The 20,569-nt window shown below is 47.6% G+C and overlaps 1 protein-coding gene across 6 annotated transcripts in view; it reads right to left on the minus strand.

The window, feature by feature from the left end:
• Nucleotides 1-8,896, minus strand: part of ACTN1 (actinin alpha 1) — an 87,428-nt gene extending 78,532 nt beyond the window's left edge. For 5 of the 6 annotated variants that reach the window (XM_032112679.1, XM_032112677.1, XM_032112680.1 and 2 more), the window contains exon 1: nt 8,644-8,896. In XM_032112679.1, coding sequence (XP_031968570.1) covers nt 8,644-8,748 — 105 coding nt within the window. In that variant the 5' untranslated portion in view covers nt 8,749-8,896. The remainder of the gene's footprint in view (nt 1-8,643) is intronic. The other variant, XM_032112678.1, reaches the window with a different exon arrangement.
• Nucleotides 8,897-20,569: the final 11,673 nt, after the last annotated feature.

The following is a 20,569-nucleotide window of genomic DNA, read 5'->3' on the forward strand; positions in this document are numbered from 1 at the left end:
GAATCTGGCCAGGAAACAGGTCTCTAGGACGTACACATCATTTTCCATGATGAAGAAAAGAGTACTCAGCTGGGATGCAGAGACCATACATGGTTCTCTCACTCACTCTCATCTCTCGGAGGCCTTTATGGGCTAGCTCCTGCAGTGAAGATGTAAGAGCACAACTTCCATTTACAGCAGCAGTGAAGTTCAAATGCTTAGCATCATATGCTGCAGTGAGGAGTACAAAGCGCCCTGGCTGCCTGATCCAGAGGACATGGAAAGCAGAAGTCCTTCATCCACTGCCAACTGGCCTTGGTTCAGCACCTCTGTAGGACATGAGAGTCATCCTCCGCATTATAAAAGGAAACATCAGTATTCTGTGCGAAATTTCTCCAGCCATCCAGCACTGTGCTCATGGAAGGAGCAGAGCAAACCAGTTGCCCAACCACGCTATGCTATGTGACACATACAAGATTTCACATGGGTCCCTCTGAAAAATGAGGGCCATGCACAGGACAGATGAGCAGAGCCCACCTGTGCTATGCCGAAGGGCAAGTCCTACACTGCAGCAGTGCACAATCACTGCCAAGTCAAGCAGACTGCCAAAGAAACAATCAGCTGATCCATCAAGTCATCCCTGCCTTCACATTGACCACATAAACTATCTAGAAGGATATGGAAAAAGTTGCTGCTTAAGAAGTCTGTCCTGCAGCCTCACACGCCTATCAACTATCCACCCTGGTGCTCCCAGTAAGCCCTGGGACCTGGTCAGAGACCTACTTGAAACCCCTCCAATCTGACTGACAGACAGGTGATATGGAGACACACACTAGTGGTGTTCACTGCAGTGAGTGTAGCCAAGACACGGTCTTTTCACTTGCCAACACTTCCCATCTTGGCTCCAATACAGTAGAAAAATGACAGGTTTGCTGTCATTTCTCACCTCACAGGGTTGAACACATTTTCAGTCTACATAGATAGAATGACAAATCAAAGACTCATCTGGATGAAAGACCAAAATCCCTGCTTATGCACGCATACCCGAGCCCTGCCAATGGGAGCTGTTTCAGAACACTGAGGGTTGAGAATGTCTCTGCAGGGTCTCATTCATGTTGTAGTGCTTCAAAGCAGCCATGGATTTGGAAGCAGAGTAAGAGAGGAAAACTGCAGGTAAAAGCATGAAGACAGCAAGCTGCAGTACGTATGACAGTTGACTTTCAAAGGTCCAACCCAGCCCTTGCCAGTAAGATATACTGATTGCCAGCTGAATGGCCAAGACACAATGACAGGAAATCAGCATGGAGAAAAAATGGTTCTGCTTTACTGCCTAATAGGGAACCAAGAGGTTAAACTGGCACCAGGCCACACCACAAACATACCAACTTCTGCTCTCATACAGTATGAGAGCAGGGAATGGCAATGGCAGGATGGGAACAGGAAGTAAGTTTTTTTTTAATTAATCGTATTAATGCTAGTGCTTTTATTCACCTAAGCATTTTTTGAATTGGCCCAGGAAGTCCCCAGTTCTGTCTCAGGGATTTGAGTGACTACTGGGAACCTGTATGTCACTCTCACGCACTGGGGTCAAAAAGAAGAGGTGGGTGGTTCTACAGACTTCAATAGAAGGCTTCTCTGGCATGACTAACACCAGACAGACAGTACTGCTGCTGACAAGTCTATCTCACCACTCTTCACCAACTCCTCCCCACAGATTCAATCTCTGAGTAACATGCTTCAGCCCCAAAATCCCAGAGTCAGAGCAAATCTTATGCCTCTGTGAATAAAAGGTGACTGCCTTTCTTGCTGAGGTTATGTTTTTCCCACCCTGGCAGTTGTGAAGCATGTTACACCTGCTTTTTCCCCCTTCAGGCACAGCTCACATATTGCTTTGATGGGATGAGAGGGTTTTATAGTGCTATAGAAGATGTGTAGAAGTCATGCTAAGCACATTTCTTATGATAACCATCATGCTTCCAACAGTCACACATGGCAAGAAATCAGTTTAATATTCTCATATGGAAGAGCAAACTGTTGCACTGCCTTCCATCCTCCTCAAACATAATTTCTTAGACTGTACAAAATACCTCAAAATCACAGCAATACATCCAGCAAGGCTCTGGGGCAGACATAACACATTAAAGTGAGACCAGTCCATTGTATGTCGTATTTTTGCAGCTTCCCAATGTTTCCCCAGACAGCTCTCCAGCCTCTTTTCTACTGCTTTTTTTTTTTTTTGACTGCTTTCTGCACCTCATTGTCAGAAAGAGCACAGCCATTCTCCGATAGCGTAAGCGCACCCCAGAGAACAGCTTAAGTGTCAGGCACAACAGTGATAATCCACAGCCAGATGGAAAATGCCCTCAGTCCTTCACCAGCACAGCCATGCAAGTTTTCACCATCTCTGTCACTGCTGCTTGTGCCAACCTTAGTGGCACAATGCTTTTAGTGGATTCCAAGAGTCACCACAGAAAAGCACACAGGCTCACAAGGTGGCTGGGGAGGCCACCTGAACCCTGTTCCTCCTCCACCTGACAACGCGTAAGAGCTGCACCTCTCACACAGCACACATGAGAAGACAAAGTGCCTACAGCAGGAGTAGCTGGGACTTCAGGGCTAGGAGGAACCTGTACCATTCACTGGGCCACCACTGTAACATACACAGCTTCTAAAAATGTGATTCCAGCGTTCATGAACACTTCTATTGAACAGGTTTACTGTCCCACATTCTCAGTTACCACCCGGTTATACTTGAATTATACACAGACAACACCATCTCATACAAAAGCACACGCTTCCGAGGGACAAGTTCTCACCCCACACACAATAAAACTGGTTTCCAAACAGCTTCTACTTATGGATGCCCTAAGGAGCATGCCACATGCCCCAAGCTATGAGCACGGCAATTGGTCAGGGCAGGAAACAATGCTACCCTCTCTAGCCTTTGCACTTAATGCACTGAAAAAATGTCATTACTAAATCACATGCACAAGAATTTAAACTGGTTGCCTGAAGCAGTCATCAAGATATTCCCCAGACACACATACTTTACATCACTGAGCTGGTAGCTGGATGCCTTTGAGGTGTTTCACCCTTCCCTAGAGGATTGGAAGGAAAAGTTCAGTACAGATTGGCGAGTACCATGTTCTCATAAACTGATCCTTGGGATCTGTTATACACTCCCCCTGAAAGAATCCTGCAGTCTCCTTTTTAACCCATGCCTGCTTCTTCCTTAGACTCCCCCCTTACACAGGATTCTGAATAGGAGGGTAAGTCATAGCAAAACACACATACCTCATTCATCATCCACCATGAAGTTATAATGAATAATAATGTTCTTGTTAAAAAAACCAAACACGCATATCCTGATGCAACCTGATCACAGAAAGTATCAGGCAGCTCCCACACTCAAGAACAAATAACTGATCTACAAAGCCAGATATTTCCAGAGCTCCCTACAGCAACTTTTGAGTTTAACATTTTGAAAAGCAAGTATCTGGCAACAAGCTACCTATGTTAAACAACAAAAGTTTGATCTGAAAGACAGGAGATACCTGGTGACCTATATTGCCTGCCTGTTTGACTGCAAAAGAGCAGCTGAGCAAGCAGCCTTACAAATTTCACCATTCTGCTTCTGTATCGATACTGGTCAGTACAAAACAAGGCACACAGAATACTCAGGTACATCAGGGCCACCTTCCCTGCACCACACCCACACTGCAGAGACCATGCAAGGACCATCCCTTGCTATGACCCACACAGAGTACTATGCAGTGTCACAGCAGGAGCAAAGCAACCCAGTGCAGTGCATTCATCAACAATGCACAGTTATTTACCTCATGGCTGAATCTAAGAAGGCACTGAAAGAAATTTTAGCAAACTTCAGTTTAAGAGTGTTATCACACCTTTTTGTGGGTCCACAGCAGCCACCACAATGGTAGCTTTCTGGAAGTCTAGATACCTTTCTCAAAATAGACCCTATCTGGACAAGAGAACACTCAATTCAAGTGAAAAGGAAGCTATGATTGTGGCTTTTACATTTTATCAGAGAGAACAGTCACACTCGTACCACCTGATTGGAGCATGCTTACCAGCAGGCTTGGAGGTGGGGTGTTTCCATGACGGCCCTGTTTGATGGGTACTTTCTACCATTAATAACCCCACCTCAGAGAGGTGATTAGCACAGAAAAATTCAAATCAGAAGGGCAGTAAGGCCTGCTGGATGCAGACACAGTAGGGCCATGAGACCCATGGCTTCTTAGGTGACGGGATCACCCTTGTATTTATGTGTATCTTTACATGCAGTGCATTGCACAGAGTAGTGAGAGGGCTTTCAGGAGACCTGTGTAGGAAACTTGGGTTTCTAACAGGAAATTTCTGTAAGTTCATGAACAACTGTACTTAGTAAGCACTTCTTTGGTGCAGAAAAGGTGCTCCCAAAGCCTGTGCTATCACTGCTTCTGCAGCACCATAAATCTGACCGGTGCAGTTCTCAAAGCCAGAGATATAATTTCCTGCCACACTGTCACAAAGATGCCAAAGTGGCAAGGCAGAGCAGCAGTGGATAAAGCACAAGGCACATTAGTTCCATCAATTTGATTTTTGATTTTTTAAAAATAAAGACAAGCATTACTATCATTCCTTAGAGCATTAAAGTTGCATATGGCTGTCTTCTACACACTGCAAATGAACACTGCTTCCTACTCCTATTGTCAAGAAAGCAGCTGTCAGGTCAAAAAGCAATTTGGCATTTAAAGTTTCTCTGCCAGCTCTACAGTTGAGACAAGTTGCTTCAGGCCAGATTTTAAAATAAACCTTGAGCAATGAGCTCATTAAAAGAGAATGGCCCACATGAGAGCCAGCTGTATGCAGGACCTGAAGGCTGACCCCTACCAGCACCCCCAAACAAAGCCAGTTTCACCCCAGCATTATTCCTGACACTCAGGATACAGTGGCCACAGACTGCCCTTATAATTACCCTTCACCCCATCTGTGAAGATCAGCCAGGCATGCTGAGCACCAAGTGGCTCACCTAGTCCCTCACACCATATCCAGCTCCTTCACCAGCCTGTCAGGAAAAATTTGAATGCTGCAGCTGGTAACATGTCATCAGCAGATAGAAATGTCCTTGTGGGCACAAGTGACAATCTCTTGGCCACTAAAGACCACGTGTGTACTTTTTATATGGCAAGCCTGTCTATATCGACAGCTAGGTGAGTCCATTGCAATGGCTTTACAGCAAGTTTTGCTTTGTAAATCTGGGAAACAGCAGGATCAATCTTGTTATGCCTTGGCTAGTGCTACTTTGAGGCTTGACTCCAGACAGAAAAGAAGAGAAGGCAGAGGAAAGAAAAGGCTGTTAGAAGAAACTGCTGAGATGAGTTCAACAGTTCAAACTACTGAGATGTAGTTCAAAGGAGAAAGTATTTTAATCTCCAGAAGAGACCCCCTGCTCCTGCACAAAAGACTGTGCAGAGGCTTACATCAGGTGAAAAGTAGCTGAATTTGTTCTGCACAATAGGGGTTTTTTTTGCTGCTTAAGAATAGCGGTGCTGTGACGAGCTCCTTAAAACTTCTTAGAGAGTCACTTCGGAGAGATGTGAAAAATTGGCTTCACAGGAAAAGCTGCTTTCCTCCCAGGAACTGTCACTTTATCCAACTTTCACCCTCCACATATGAAATTCATTCTGCAGTTTGCCTATTCACCCATTTCAAAGCACCATCCCAGACAGCAAAGGTTGTAATGTCTGTCTCAGCACAGGTAGGAAATCTGCAAACCAGTTCCCAAAAGCTCAGCAAACTTGTCCTTATAATGCGCTCCTGTAGAGGCTGTTACTAAAATTCAGTAGATCTTCCCACTTCTGCCATGAGTTCTGCTGAGCCCATGCAGCCAGGTGAAGGGGAGCTGGACTTAATTCATACTTGAGTAACATTACTAGACTGCTCGCTTCCCAAGCCTCAGCTGTACAAAGCCTGGCAGAACTGCAATGAGGCACAGCTGTCCACAGCCTACAGAGCCTTACTGAGCCAGGACACAAGGGGCTGGGCTGGGAACAGCCAGCAAGACACAGACACTTCTTGCACAGACATTTGCTCACTGCATTACTGGCCATGCCACCACTTCAGACATGCAGTGCATGCTCCCAGAGAGGGCCCAAGAAAAAAAGTTTCAAGTCTGCCTCACCAGCTGGCCTCAGTGTTATAAATAATAATGCCAATAATTCAGTAGAACTTAAATCAGACTGAGGTGTAGAAAAACCTAAAACATGTGAGTCAACAAGAAAAGACTGTGCCTGAAAAGAATCTACAGGAATATTTGGTAGGCATGAATCTCTCCTCTTCCTCTCAGTAAGCTATTAGCTAACATGTACTGTACTGAACATTTAACTTTAATTACTGCAACGAATTCATTTCACAGGTAAGAAGGACTGACAGTTTTACTACACCTCACTTTGCAGGCTTTTGCTTGGTAGATACTGTTACCTCCCTACCTCAGAAGGAAGCAAGCCCCAAGATCCCAACAGGGCTTTTAGTCACATTCAAACCCCCAGAAGAACGAGACTGTCCCTCAATATCTGCATCGCCTGTCCAGGCTGGGGTCCAATCACCAATCCCTCTGAGGGGACATTAGCCTGATGGGCTGCAACTGGGAAGAGCCATCACTCCCAGACCTGATCTTCCTAACTACAGACACCAGCAGGGTGGGTCTCCATGAAACTTTGAGCTTGCACCCACTGCAGAAGGGAACAGCTTCAGCTGTCCATCAGCAGGAAGAGAAACAATGAAGTGATCCCATCACCAGAGACAGACATTTAACTATATAGAGTCCTCCAGTCCAGCAAGCTGGAGAGTGACTCCCAGCACATCAAATTCAACTGGTAGCTGTCGACCACCACAAGAAGTTGCCTGTGATTATGTTGAAACAGACGTATTCATTACTTGAAACTCCCTCTTGGCTTCTTCCCTCTGCACAAGTAACCCAAGTTAACAGAGCAGCTCTCTGTCACCCTCTTGTGATAGGACCAAGAGGACTTAAAATCTCCTGGATGGAGGCAATACTAAAAGAGCACGATATTTACAGCATGTACTACAACCTTGGGTTTGAGACTTCTTTTGAGTCCTAAGGTTCCACTCCTACTTTTGACAACCAAATCAGTGTCCCCCTACTTATAAAATATTTTATCTCACCCTGCACCATAAAAGGCAAAAAACCCCAGAGCATGACAATAATTTCCCTTCACAGCCTGTCAGCAAGGCTGGCGATCTTGCTCTGGGCCCCAATAGCTGTTTCTAGATGTGTTGGCTAGATACAGGCATAAGACTGGGAAAAAAAATTGCAGCCAGGCAGATCTTTTGAAAAGGAAGAAACTTCCCTCCTCAAAGGAATACAGCTCTGACTTCTGATAAGCCACCCAGCACTCACAGCCCAGACCAAGATTGCATTCCTCACTTTTCCTTTGCTGAAATAGAACCTCACATACTATCAACTCTTTCTCCAGTAAATGCCCCTGCTTCTATACTTTAGTCCTCATGCTGTCTACTCTCAGCACTTAAGTCCTGAGCAAGGAAACCTCTGACAGCAGCTCTATAGCTATCACCTTCCATTAACTCATCAGACTCCTGGGGAAAACTTTCTCAGTGGGACCATTTCAGACAGCTCTGAACAGGAAAACCTGAAAACCTTTGATCTGGAAGCACAGGAGGGGAAGAGGAGAAGGATTAAAGAGGAATAATCACCTTCTCACTGCTGTGTTTTCCTTCCCAATTGTTCCCAGCTTCCCACAGAAAGCCCCGCACCTCAGGCTACATTATGTATGTTAATATATCATTTGTGCATAAAAAAGCAGTATCATCCCCCCTCTCACGGAAGGTCTGGGGTTCTTCTGCTTGTTCACAGCACGGGGAGTGCAAGGCACGATCCAAAACACGAGCCCAGAGAAAACGAGGTACTGGCTGGGAAGCCGGTGGGAGCCTGCTGCATCCCCAAGTGCCCCGGCCATGCCAGCATGAGTGGTGTTCCAAATTCTGCTTTACTGTTGTCTGATGGAGTGACTAAAACGGAAATGTTTCGGGGATTAGGATTCCTGAGTGATCTAATACAGGATGCTTTTGGTTTAAAGGAGGAGGGGAAAAAAAATTTAACTAGCGAGCAGCGAAGCTGGAGCTCCTCCTGAGCTCCCCTCCCCACCGCCATCCTTTCGGTTTAAAAAGGGCCGAATGTTACCATTTTTGGACATAAGCTCCGCGCAAGCCCTGCCCTAAACCACACCATTCAAACCAGAAGCCAGTTACTGTCCCGCCGCCGGCCGGCGGGGCCGGAGCACGGCCGGTGGCGGGGGGGGATGCGGAGGGGCCCTGCCACCGCCGTCCTCGCTGCGCCCGGGCGCACCTGCGGGCCGGGAGCCGGTGACCCGGCCGACAGCTGTTGCTGCGGGGGACCCGCCGCAGCACCTCCTTCCTTCTCTCCCTCCCCGCCCCGCCATCACCTGCCCGCCCCGCCCGCCCCCGCGGCCCCGCCGCCTCGCCCCGCCACGCCGCGCAGCGCAGCGCCAGCCCCCGGCCGGGCGCGCACCGGCCCCGCCGCAGCGGTGGAGGGGGCGGCGGGGCCGGGTCCCGGCAGCCCCACAGGATGTATGCCAGGGGAGAGGACAGGAGTGCGCCCACCTTCCTCTGCTGCTTCTCCCAGGCTGGGTCGAGGAGCAGGTCCCGGTCCCAGTCCTCCTCCGGCTGCATGTAATCGTTGGTCTGCTGCGGGTCGTAGTGATCCATGGCTGCGGCCGCTGCTGCCCGTCCCGCCGCGTCGCGTCGCGTCGCGTCGCGTCCCGCCGGTGCCGCTGCCCGCTGTGCCCGTACCGGCCCCGCGGCCGCTCAGCCCGAGCGCGCGGCGGCGGCGCCCGCTCCCACCTCTCCGCCTCGGCCGCGCGCAGCACACGGGGGCGGGACGCCCCGCCCATCGCCCGCCTCCGCGCCTCTCATTGGCCGCGATCCGCGCGGCCGAGCACAGGCCGCCGAGGGAGAGCCCCTCGCTCATTGGTCGTTATGCCCGTCCGTCACGGGATCCGCGTGCCGCGATAAGGCGGTTTGCAGCAGCCCCGCCCAGCTCGCGGCCCGCCCGGCACCTCCCCGGCGCGCGGCGGAGGCCGCGGGTGGGTGCGCCGTGTTCCTGCCGTGCTGTGAGGGGAAGCTCTCCGCCGCTTTCGGGGTATTTGTCTTTCAAGCGCTCCGCGGCTAGACGGGGCGCGGGAGCCTGTACCAGTACCACCTGTACGCGCGTCCTCACGGGTGGATCCGGGTGGCAGAATCACAGAATATTCTTGAGTTGGAAGAGATCCGCAAGGATCATCGAGTCCAACTCTTGGCCCCGCACGGGACACCCCAAGAGTCACACCCTGTGCCTGAGGGCATTGACCAAATGCGTCTTGAACTCTGTCGGACTTAGTGCTGTGACCACTGCCCTGGGGAGCCTGTTCCAGTGCCCAACCACCCTCTGGGCGAAGAACCTTTTCCTAATACCCAACATAAACTTTCCCTGATACGACTTCAGGTGCATCCTGTCACTGTGAGGATGTTTCCTTGTGGCACAGCTGGTGGCCCATCCTGCCAGCCCGGGCGCTCACTCACAGCCCCACAGTCCTGCTGCCCCACTCAAAACACAGCTTCCTTGTGGGGTCATGCAGGTGTGCCCACACCTAGGACGCAAAAAGAAAGGGCTGTGTTATCCTGTTCCTGACTGGTAACCGCTGGTCAAGGCTGGGATTGCCAGCACTGGCAGCCAGAGTCCTCACACCCGCAGTCAGCAGGTGAAGCTGTGGGGCATCCAGTGCCGCGGTCGGGCCTCCCAGACACACCTGCTGCTGTCTGCCCACAAATATCCTGTTTGACAGGAAAACGCTAAACTAATGTGCGTTTGGCTCATCTAGCAGATCCCTGGAAGGGAAACAAAACGTGTTAAGGAGTGTACCGACACGCAAACGCTCGACATGGGCTTCCGTCAGTTGAACAAGTGGAGGGGGGAAAAAGGACAGCAGCAGTTTGTTTGCCCAGTACTCTCGCTGAGAAGCACCATGGCATTTCTCACAAAAGTGAGAGGAAGCTCGAGGAAACGCCGTTCTACAACACCGTGCAGGGCAGAGTGAGCTTGTGTCCCAATTCGTCCGATACAGAGGAAGCAGAGGGTTTGGGGCCCAGGAATGTGGGAGAAGGGGTAGCTGAGACTGAATTAGAAAGATGCTGCAAAGCACCAGGTTGAATTGAGCTGAAATGTTCCACATTAAGTTGGATTTAGCCCTGAATTACACCAATGAGCTCCACTTGCAAAAAAGGGGAATGTTTTCTCCTGCTTCTTAACCAACATTGGAGGTGAAATTGGATGTATTCTTTCACTTCTTGGCATAAATAACTGTCCATATAATGGACAGATGTATGGTATAATGGTACTCTATGCTGTACACTGTCTTCATGTGTCATATGATGCTCCTTATGTACACTTGCCGACATCAAAAACACAAATATAATTATCAGAATCATAACAGTTCTGCACCGTTCAGAGACTTGTATTCATTTTACCATGCATCACTCAAGATAAAGATTATTTAAATATGTAAGTACAGTAACATTCATAATTTTGAAGAGGAAAGGCCAATTTTTATTTCATACAACTATTCGATGAATACCCAGTAACAGAAATTGTGAACCAACAGCTACAGCCTGATTACATGACAGAAACAACAAAGACATCTAAAAGTTTTGTACCTACTAGTTTTTATTATTTATGAAGACACTTTCCACCTGAGGAATCCAGAAGAATATAATGTCCCCTTTTCTCCCTCACTTTACCACTGAAGGGAAAGGTGTTTGCTGCTCAGAAGTGCACAGGAGCATCATGCAACCCAACCAACTTGGGCAGCTGCCGAGCTGGTTCTGCAGAGGGACACAGGGAGTAAAACCATCCAGTGGCAGTGACAGAATCACATTAGATGCCCATGAAACACATCATACAGTGAAATGACCACCTCACTGGGGTTACCACCCTTATTCTATGATATGGGCATAGAGACCTTCAGTCACCTATGATAAGTACTTCTCATTTTCATGTTTTGCCTCCAAGTTGCCCTTTATTGAGGGGCAGGTCTTTGTGGGCTTCTTTTCCTCAGTCTTTTTGGTTTTCTGCGTTAGCGTTTTAAGGATGTTCCATTTCACAGTGCTGACACAGTACCTCTGTCTGGCCCAAACAACAAGGAGACTCAGGGACCAGAGAAGTTAAGACAATAGCATTTTCCATGTTCCTACAAGAGACAGGGAATGGATTAAAGTGTAGAAGAGAGCACACTTCAGACTTGACACCATAAGTGGACAAATCCCTGACAACTTGTGTATCCCTGTACAAACCAAAGGCTTGATCCAGGCCATGCTCAGTGCAATCTCTCCTGATGGAGGCAGGGCTGCCCTGAGGCACAGGGGAAGCCATGGTGCAGCAGCTGCTGCAGAAGCTACACACCTCCATGAGCAGAGCTCTGAAAGGCAAAGCCAACCAGTGCCTTCTACATGGTAGCAGGAAGACAGAAGAACCTGCTTGCTTCTGGACACTGCAAATGAAATATTGGATGGCTCATTCCTTGTGCCACCAAGAGGGAGACTTAGGTTTGAGTCTCTTGTTCTCACTCTGATTGAGCGGAGCTTGCCTGATGATGTGCCCATGGCTTAAAGATGCAAGAGGCAGAATTTGTTGCTTCTGTCACTTCCCAGGCACCAAAACTGGCCATGGAACAAGTGTGACAAGCTTTGGAGGTAAATGTTGCAAAGTTTTTCTGGAAAGGGAACATCTGCAACACAGTAGAAGAAAAGCAAGCACCGGGATTAGTCTCTTTCTGGCTCCACCCTTGCCTTCACACAAAATCTTTTTTTATACGAGAGTCACTGAGCTCTCAGACGCACCATTATTTAGCTCCAGCTTAAAAACTCTACTTAAAATCCATTCACTTTGATGTTCTCCATAATTGCAAGTCTGCTATTTTGTAGTACAGTGCTTGAAAAAAAACCAGCCCTCCCCCATCTTCAAGTATATCACTTGTACAGTGGTATCCTCAGGCTGTTTTCCGGCAGAACCCCTTTCTGGCCATGGCTTGGAATCACTTTCCAGAGAGAAAGCCAACAAACATTTCATTTCTTCTGAGCAAGGCAGCTGCCTCATCATACTTCAGCAACAACACACCGCACTGGCTTCTTTCCCACATGGCTCTGCCACTAACCTGCGAGTCTAACACTGACCAGACAGCAATATCATTGCTATGCCATCCATCACTGCTCTGGGATGAGCTGGGTCCCTTACACATACAGCCAATATAGGTAGGGCATGCAGCTGTAGGTCACAGTAGTTGTCAGCAATCCCTGCCTGAACAAACCCACAACTGCACTCAGATATGTTTAGAGCAAAGCTCTTTGAGGGTGCTTGCTCAAGATTTTGCATGCTGCTGCAGTGGTCTGTAGCTGTCTGCAGACCCCAGGCTCCATCCATCCATCCATGGGAGACTTTTGCACAAAAGAAGCATTCCTGGGGGAAGATCTGCAGGATTCTGCTGCAGAAATGCATTGCCAGAGAGCTCAGTGCTGTGGTCACACAGCCCCTCCATCCCTGACAGGTTGCAGAGAGCTGGTGTAAGACCTGATCGTGCATGAAGTTCACTTGCTCATAATTTTTGCTCCACAAATGATGCAGGCCTGGGATAATCCTGTAGGGGAAACCATGGAGGGTGATGGATGGTAGAAATTTGATACAATGCAAAATGCAATACAAGCAGGCCAGGCACATACTGCAGTCTTTAATTCTTTGTGGGGAAGTGCATGGTGTGAGAGTTGAGGCTATGTGAGTTCTATATGCAGAACAAACACATACGAGCACACATCAACATATCTGGAGCAGACTGTACTGTCAGCAGCCAGGGAATGCTGTGCAATTGCAGTGGCATGGCAAGGTATGAATGCTGTGCAGGCAGATGGTAATGCCAGAGCTGCAGTTCTTTCAGGCCTTTCCCCAGGAAATCCATGCCCAGAAGTGTGTGCACAAAGCAGAGTCATTTGTAGAACATGAGAAGCAAGCCTTCTGTCCCCCTCAGCATTTGTAAGGCTGTGGATGGAGTCCCCTGTCTGGCTCTGGGTGCCAGTTTTTAAGACAGATACACATCAGCTGGAGAGAGTCCAAAGGAGAAGTAACAAGAAGGCTCGGAGGTCTAGAAAACCTGACCTTTGAGAGGAGACTGGAAGAAACAGGCTTTGTTTAGTCTAGGGAAGAAAAAATTTAAGTGAGACACAGTACCAGTCCTCAAATACATAAAAGTTTACTGCAAAAAGTAACACATTACACCATTTGCCGTGGCCACTAGGGAATCTGGAAATGGTCAGGATAGCAAAGCACTTGAGGAGGCCACCAAAGGAAGCTGCTGAATTTCCACTGCTGGAGATTTTAAAGAACAAGTAGGACAGTTATAAGAAAGGCCGAACTTTAGGGACAATCAACCCCACCATGAGCTTGGAAGATGAACCCTGTGTCACCTTGCGTGATCCCCTCCAACTGGGTTTCATACTGTGCAATACTGTCAGCTTCAGAGGGTAAGACAGTACCATGAAGATACATGATTGTAAAGAGGCTAATGATTGAAGAAAAGTATTTACAACTGTAGGGACATAAAAATGTAAAATCAGACATACGGAACCTGACCTAGACAGTCTCATCAGATACCCATGTGTAAAGCACACTGCAGCACAACTGCTGCAGGAACTTGACTCAGCTGAGAGAGGTAAGGTGAAAGGAGCTGTGGGAAAAAATACATTTATATACACTTACATGGACAAAAACTGCTTTAAATCCACTTCCAGCTGCCTCATAAAGGAAGTGGCAGTTCTCTGTGTTACAGCTACCATCAAAACTCACCATCAGTACTCCAAATGCTGACAGGAGATGCTTCAGTCCTGGTTTTGGCTTCTAAATGCACTTCTCATAGCCTCGCCATCTCCTCATGCTTTTAGCATCAATTGTTTATTTCAACAGTTAGATGGGTCACAGTGTCATCAAACTGCAAACTATATTCACAATCCATGCTTGGGTATGGAGCCACAATGACAGATAGTTCATAAAGGGCTAAGAAAATGCAGATCCATGTGATTCTAGAGAGGCCTGCCCTCATCATAGTGCATCATCAGGACATGAATGCTCTAAAATGCTTTAAATGAAAACTAAGTGTAAAGGGAGTTGGTCGATTCTCACCTGTTATCTGTGGTCTTCAGGATGCTAATCAAGGCTCCTGTAGTATCATCTAGTGCTCCTAAGGCTGTCCTGGGAGAAATACCTGAGATTTTCAGTTTCTTCTGTACAATTCCAAGCTACCTGCCTCCACCAGCAGCAGAGGTGGCACAGCTTAGCACAGTGTGGTGTGGAGGAAGAGCTCATTCCCTTTAGAAAAGTAGTTTGTACAGCTGAAAGACATACCGAGAGCCTTCCAGGCTTGTCAGCTTGTTCTCAGCACACAGTGGTCCAGCAGTGAGTGGGGAACATGATACTGAGTCAGTGAGGCTGGGATCCAAATTCAGACTTTTCTCAGAATTGGAGCAGGACCCACATGCTGAGCCTAAAGTCACTAGGCTCCAGGAAGTGTATTTTGGGAAGGCAAGCTAATGGAGCAAAGCTATCCATTGTACAAAGAGATATGGCTATGGGCTTTTCTTGAAGAAGTTCCTTCACCCCACTTCTCTGGAGGGTTCAAGGAGCACCTGGGTGGCTGGCAGCCTGCCTGTCTCTGCAGAACAGGTTAAGCTTCTGTGCTCTGCAAGCAAAAACTGCTGCATAGAAGCAGCTATGGGTTATGCATGACTTTGTACAGAAAATCATCTTGTGTTCATTATTCTTGTCTCCTAACTAGCTCATTTTCCTGGCTGTTTCTTCTCTGTACAGTGGGAGCAACTCTGCACAGCTACTGGAAATCAAACTGCACAGTGCAAAGTTACCTCTTGTATCAGAAAGCTTCTTATTTGGAAAGCAGCAGAGAACCTCATAACTTTATATTTGCAGTGGCTTCACTTTGAGGAAGGTGACACTTGTGGAGCAGTATGTCCAGTGCTGTAAGACAAGCAAGGACGATGCTGCTGGGCAGCACCAACAGCATACAGCAAGGGCAGCTGCTCAGCAGGCAAACTAAGTAAGCTGCTCTCCCCAGCTTCCTTTAATCTCTTCTCTAAGAGGAGGCTCCAAACCAGCTGTGCAAGCCCTGGGCTCCCCTGCAGTGCTTTGACTCTCTGAGCCATGACTACCTGCTTGTGCCTTCCCTCCAAGCCTCTCATAAAATTAGCTTTGATACACAGCAAGTAAAGAGGGAGGTAAGAAATGCAGACAGTGACACTTTGAGACCAAGGGAAGGAGGCTCTCGGGACAGCCCAGCCACCACCTCATTCAGGCTGGGCTGCTGCCTGTGTACATGTTCCACCTGTGCTCCCTGTGGCCGTAGCACAGCAGTCAGGGCCAGAGGTCATCTTTACCATTTAGAGTTTATCCCATAAATAGGTCTTCTCCCATCTCTAGGAGCTCTTTCCAGGGCATCCTGGTCTCCATTTATATATTCTGCTTTTAAATTTTTTTTTTTTTTCCTTTGAGAAAGCCTAAGCTATTTCTTCAATAGCAGAGAGGGAGATAAAGTGGCTGAGGAGTAATAAATACTATAGAGTGGTAGAGCAGACCTCACATTAAGCCTGAAGTCCACATGTCAAGACATCAGTCTCTCGTGTCTTTTGGTGGACCAACAAATTAACCCCAGTGGATTGGTACATGTTTCTTTCCTGACTTTTAAAAAATATTATTTATTGAATTAATTTTTTTGCAAGGCAGGCATCAAGCAGAGGCCTTCCCTGTAGTTGTGCTCCTGCCCCAGGAAGGACAGATGCATTTCCACGTGGGATGCCTGGGAATCACACTGCAGGCTTTTTACATGACAGCTTTAAGCAGGGTTTAGTGTGGCTGCTGTCCAACTCAGCAGTCAGTGACCCTGACCGGGTCTCCTGGATGAGTGATGCACACAAGCTGGATCACGGCAGCACTGGTGGACTGGACTCCCCTCGGATCACTCTGTCTCTCCCCTACCCCAGCGGTGTCTGGTGCTTGGTGTAGGGACAAAAGCCGAGAGTCCCTGGTGGGCCATGCCATGTCCCCCTCTAGGTTTTCCCACCCTGGGCTGTGCCTGGCCTCACGGCGCCCGACCGGGAGCTTGAAGGTTTCCACAGCCATCTACGGTCAGGCTGCTTCCCGCAGGCCGGCTCGCCCCCCCGCAGGAAAGGTGGAACCCTTCCAGCCTTGTAAGGAGCGGCAGCGGGGGCGATGCCGTCCCGCCGGCGGAAGGTCCCCGGCTCCACCGCCAGCGGGGTGCTGGCTCCCCGGGGCAGCTCCTCCCACTCCCGCTGCAGCGCCCGGCTCTCCCTCCTGAGCCAGAGCGGAGGCCCTTGGAACCTAAGCTGTGAAACGGAGGGCCAAACCCCAACTGGGTGCAAGAGGAAGAAACACCGAGCGGGGAGTTTGGGGCTGGGCTCATTGCTTGACATGTGCACTGTTTAAATAACTGTCTAGGTAAAGATGTGCTGCTGTATATTGCCCTCCAGGTCACAGGCAGAAAGCAGTGGTGCTGTCCTCTCTGGAAAGCTGCCCTTACAGCTCCCCTTGGTCTTCCCCACTGAAAAAGGAGAGCCACTTGTTAACATCAAGGAAGATGTGGTTTTTTTCTTCTGTTCTGGCCAACAGCAAACTCACCATCAATGCTCCTGGCCAAAAATACCCTGAACATCCCTACCACATCCTCTTCACAGGGCAGTAGTAGATGGGGTTTCAGCACTCTCAGCTGGCTGGGAGGCAGCCTGCATGGCAACAGCAGCCTGGCCCCTGACCCTATATATTTAATGAAAGCAGTGCTGTAGGAGAGCTTGGCAGCTTTGGGGATGAAGTAGGAGCCTCATCATAGGCAGAATGTTCTGGCCTTGGGGCTGACACAGTGGGGCCTACTCCTACTTGGACCCACTTGGGAAGAGGTTGTTGCAGCCCTGGCATGTGCGTAGTATGTCTCCTCTGACACTGAATCACTGGCCCTATCTCATCTGTCCCACACAAGATGGCAAACACCTGCTTTTCTTCAATCTGCAGAGGAGAGTTGGAATCCATTTTCATGAAAATTGTGAGAGAAAGGCTAAAGGCTGAAGTGTTATCTCCCCATCCCAAGCTGCAATATGCTATCTCATGGCAGTCATATCTTCTAGAGGAATGAACCTTACAAAGAGAGGTGTCAGCCAGCTGTCATTTGGAAGAACAGAGACAGTATCGCCTGCAGAAGCAGCCGTGTAGCTGTTGTGCATCCAGCATTTTTCCACTCAGTGAAGGCCGTTTCTCCAGCTAAGATGCTTGTTACCATGGTCTCCTTCTCCATCCTAGCATTTTGGTGATATGCAGCCTGATATATCTTGCTTATACCCACAGCTCTGAGAAGGTGATCCCAAGCAGTCACCACTGCCTCAAACTTGTTGGACAAGAAGTAAGGACATCCCCATCTGGGGAAAAGAGAGATGATGAGAATGAGCCACAAGGTCAGTGTGCTGGACTCTTTCTCTCGATTACTTAATATCTTAACTTTAAAAAAAAAAAAATTACATAATATCACAGGGTATTTTTTTATTGCAGTAATTCCTGTGATATCTGATGTTGCAGGTATTGGGAAATAGAATTATAGTCAGGGACAGCAGAAGGTCTCCCACCTTTGGTGGCAGTGCATGGACCACAGGGCAGAAAAAATCATCAAGGATTTTTATCTTGCCATAATCACTGTGCAGGTTATGCACATTGTACCCAAATGGTTATGACTGGAGAAGCTGAGCTAATGAAGCATGAACCTCAGAAAACTTCCTTGTACTGTTGTGGTAAAGAGCCACAGGTGCTCTTCACTCTCTCTTGTAAGGTTGGGCTGAAAAAAACCCCATCTTTCAGGTACTGCATCAGCCAGGACTTTGAAAAGTCTGGGAGGAAAAGAAAGTGACCTGGTCTTACTATAAGACTTGGCAGCTCTGGGGCTGAGTTTTTGGCACTGTCCTGTTCCTCTGAACACCCCTCTGACACCTGACATCTCTGGGCCACACTGCTCACAGCACTGCAGTCTAGCAGACTAGGAACTGGAAATGCCAAGATACTGAGATTTTGTGAAATATCCTGGTTATTTCTTATGAAGTTCCATTCCATATCCTACACTTTCATAAATGAACTTAGACAATTCGCAAGATAACCCCCAGGCAAGAGCCCTAGATTATAATCTTCCTTTATAGCAACACCCACATGAAAGAAAAACCCTCGTGGCATAGTCTACCTGTCCGTGTATAAAGGTGGTTTGCTCCTTTTTGAATGGTAAGTATTTTCTGAAGGGGAAAATGTGAAAAAATTAAGAGAGCTGCCAATTGTGTGAAATGAACTGACAATATTTGTATGGGAAATACAGTGAAATATATTATTTTCTACTACAAATCATTACAACTACTGATATGCACAGTACTAATGGTCACAGCCATCTCAGGTATAGAGCCAGAAATATGCTCTACGAGAAACATTTCTAGTTCCCTGCTAATAGAGATCTACCCACAGCTAATGAAGCCTATTTTAATCCCTATTTATTTCAGACCCAAGAGTACCTAAGTGCATCTCAGGTACCTCAAGTATGTGGTACCCTGAAGAATAATGGAAACCAAAACCAAAAAGGTGTGAATATTTGATGAAGAACACAAGGGAACTTACATGCAAATTACAGTTTTGCAAACCTTTGCCAAGGCGGTGCCAAATTCAGCCCTAGAACTACACAAATATATATCAACTTGGTTGATTAAGGGGGTTTGTTGAAAATTTATGGTTAAGTCCTGTCCTGACAGCACCTTGTTGAGGTGTCCTGTGACAAGACAGAAGACAAAATTTGGAAATAATTTTCATCGTATGTGTGCATAGACTCTGTTCACATACTCATAATTTCTGGAACATACTGCTTTGGGGTTAATAATGTTTCTGGGATCTTTATTCAAGGATGATTTTCTGCTAAGGCAAAAAAAGTAACCAAACATCCCCCTTCATCCCCCTAAGTCCCTAAACTGTCATTCTTTGAAGGACAGACAATGCAAAAAGTGCACAATCGACATTTTAGAAAATAAATGTAAGTACTTCTTCATCACCTGACTCAAGTAAAGCTCCATTTTGGTCGCCCTTGTGCTGAGTTCAGTTTAGCACCATAGCACTCCCACTTTAGTGAGAGGAGAGCAGAGAGTGTATGAGCCTAAGGTTACTGGAATACCACTTTATAACATGCTCAAATAGTGTCTGTTAGTAGTAAAGCTGAGCAGAGCTCACAGCGTTGTGTCATCTCTGTGCACATGCCCTCTGCCCAGGGGCTTAGGCTGGGGCTGTAGAGCTGCTGGAACAGGCTGTGTGGCTCTTGCTGAAAGACATAAATAACTTCACTCCTTTCTGGTTCTGTTTTTTTAAACCATCACATTAGCCACAAATTTACATTGCTGCAGCTAAAAATAAATTTAAATATCACGGGGTTGTCTGCAGATGTCTGGTCTCTTTGTGACTGGCACCTGAGATCCCTACACATGAAAAGTGAAGTGGAGAGCACAAGGCTCCCCATTTTCTCCATGCTTTTGTGCTTTATTGTCTCTGGACATTTGTCAGCACTGTGCAATTGCTGAGTTTCCTGTCCAGGGCAGTTTCCCTGTTTGCCCAGGACTTTCAAATAGCTCTGGGGAAAAAAAGTCCAACCCCTCCTGTATGACCACCACAGAGGAGAGGTGAGTCCCAGCCCAGCTGCACAGATTTTTTTGAGGCATGACCAAGGCTCATGGCTCTGGTACTTCTTTTGGAGCACAGTGATGGCACAGCATGTTTGCCAATGCCATCTGGTTTGGAATGAGTCCCCTGACCCTTACTATTTTTCAGCATGATATGTCTCAGGGCACTTGCATCCAAGCCCTTGGGCACTCTCTGGGAGTGACTCCCATTTGCATCATAGCTTTTGCACACAAGGGGAAAAAACCAACTACCTACAATAGTGGTAATTATGGCAAGAGCAATTAAAAAAGGAGGGAGAAAAAGGGTCTAGGCCCAATCCAAATTGTGTATGCCCAATACCAAAACTACTATTGCCTTGAACAGGACTGAGTGCTGGTTTCTTCCTGATTCCCAAATAAAGCTATGGAAGAGGCACACCTTGGATTTACAGCAGCATTTTCTCTTGTACTTGCTTATCTGCTTTGTTCATTTATCTGTGACTTAACATTCATATTTACAAAATCTAGCCCATCCAACAGGTTTCTGGTAGCATAGTCACAATGTATTGCATACATCTAAAACACCCTGAGAGGAAAAACCAGCTCCAAGAGCTTTTTAAACATCAATAGACTTCAGTTCTGCCAGAGCGTTGGTGGAAGAAATTAGAGATGGGTGCAAATGAGTGAAAAATTCCTGACACTGTTCTCCAGTCTGGTTCAGCAGACATACCAATCTCCTTGGAGCAAACTCATCCTTCCTGACAGCATT

Source organism: Corvus moneduloides, chromosome 6, assembly GCF_009650955.1.
Source record: "Corvus moneduloides isolate bCorMon1 chromosome 6, bCorMon1.pri, whole genome shotgun sequence".
NCBI lineage: Eukaryota > Metazoa > Chordata > Aves > Passeriformes > Corvidae > Corvus > Corvus moneduloides.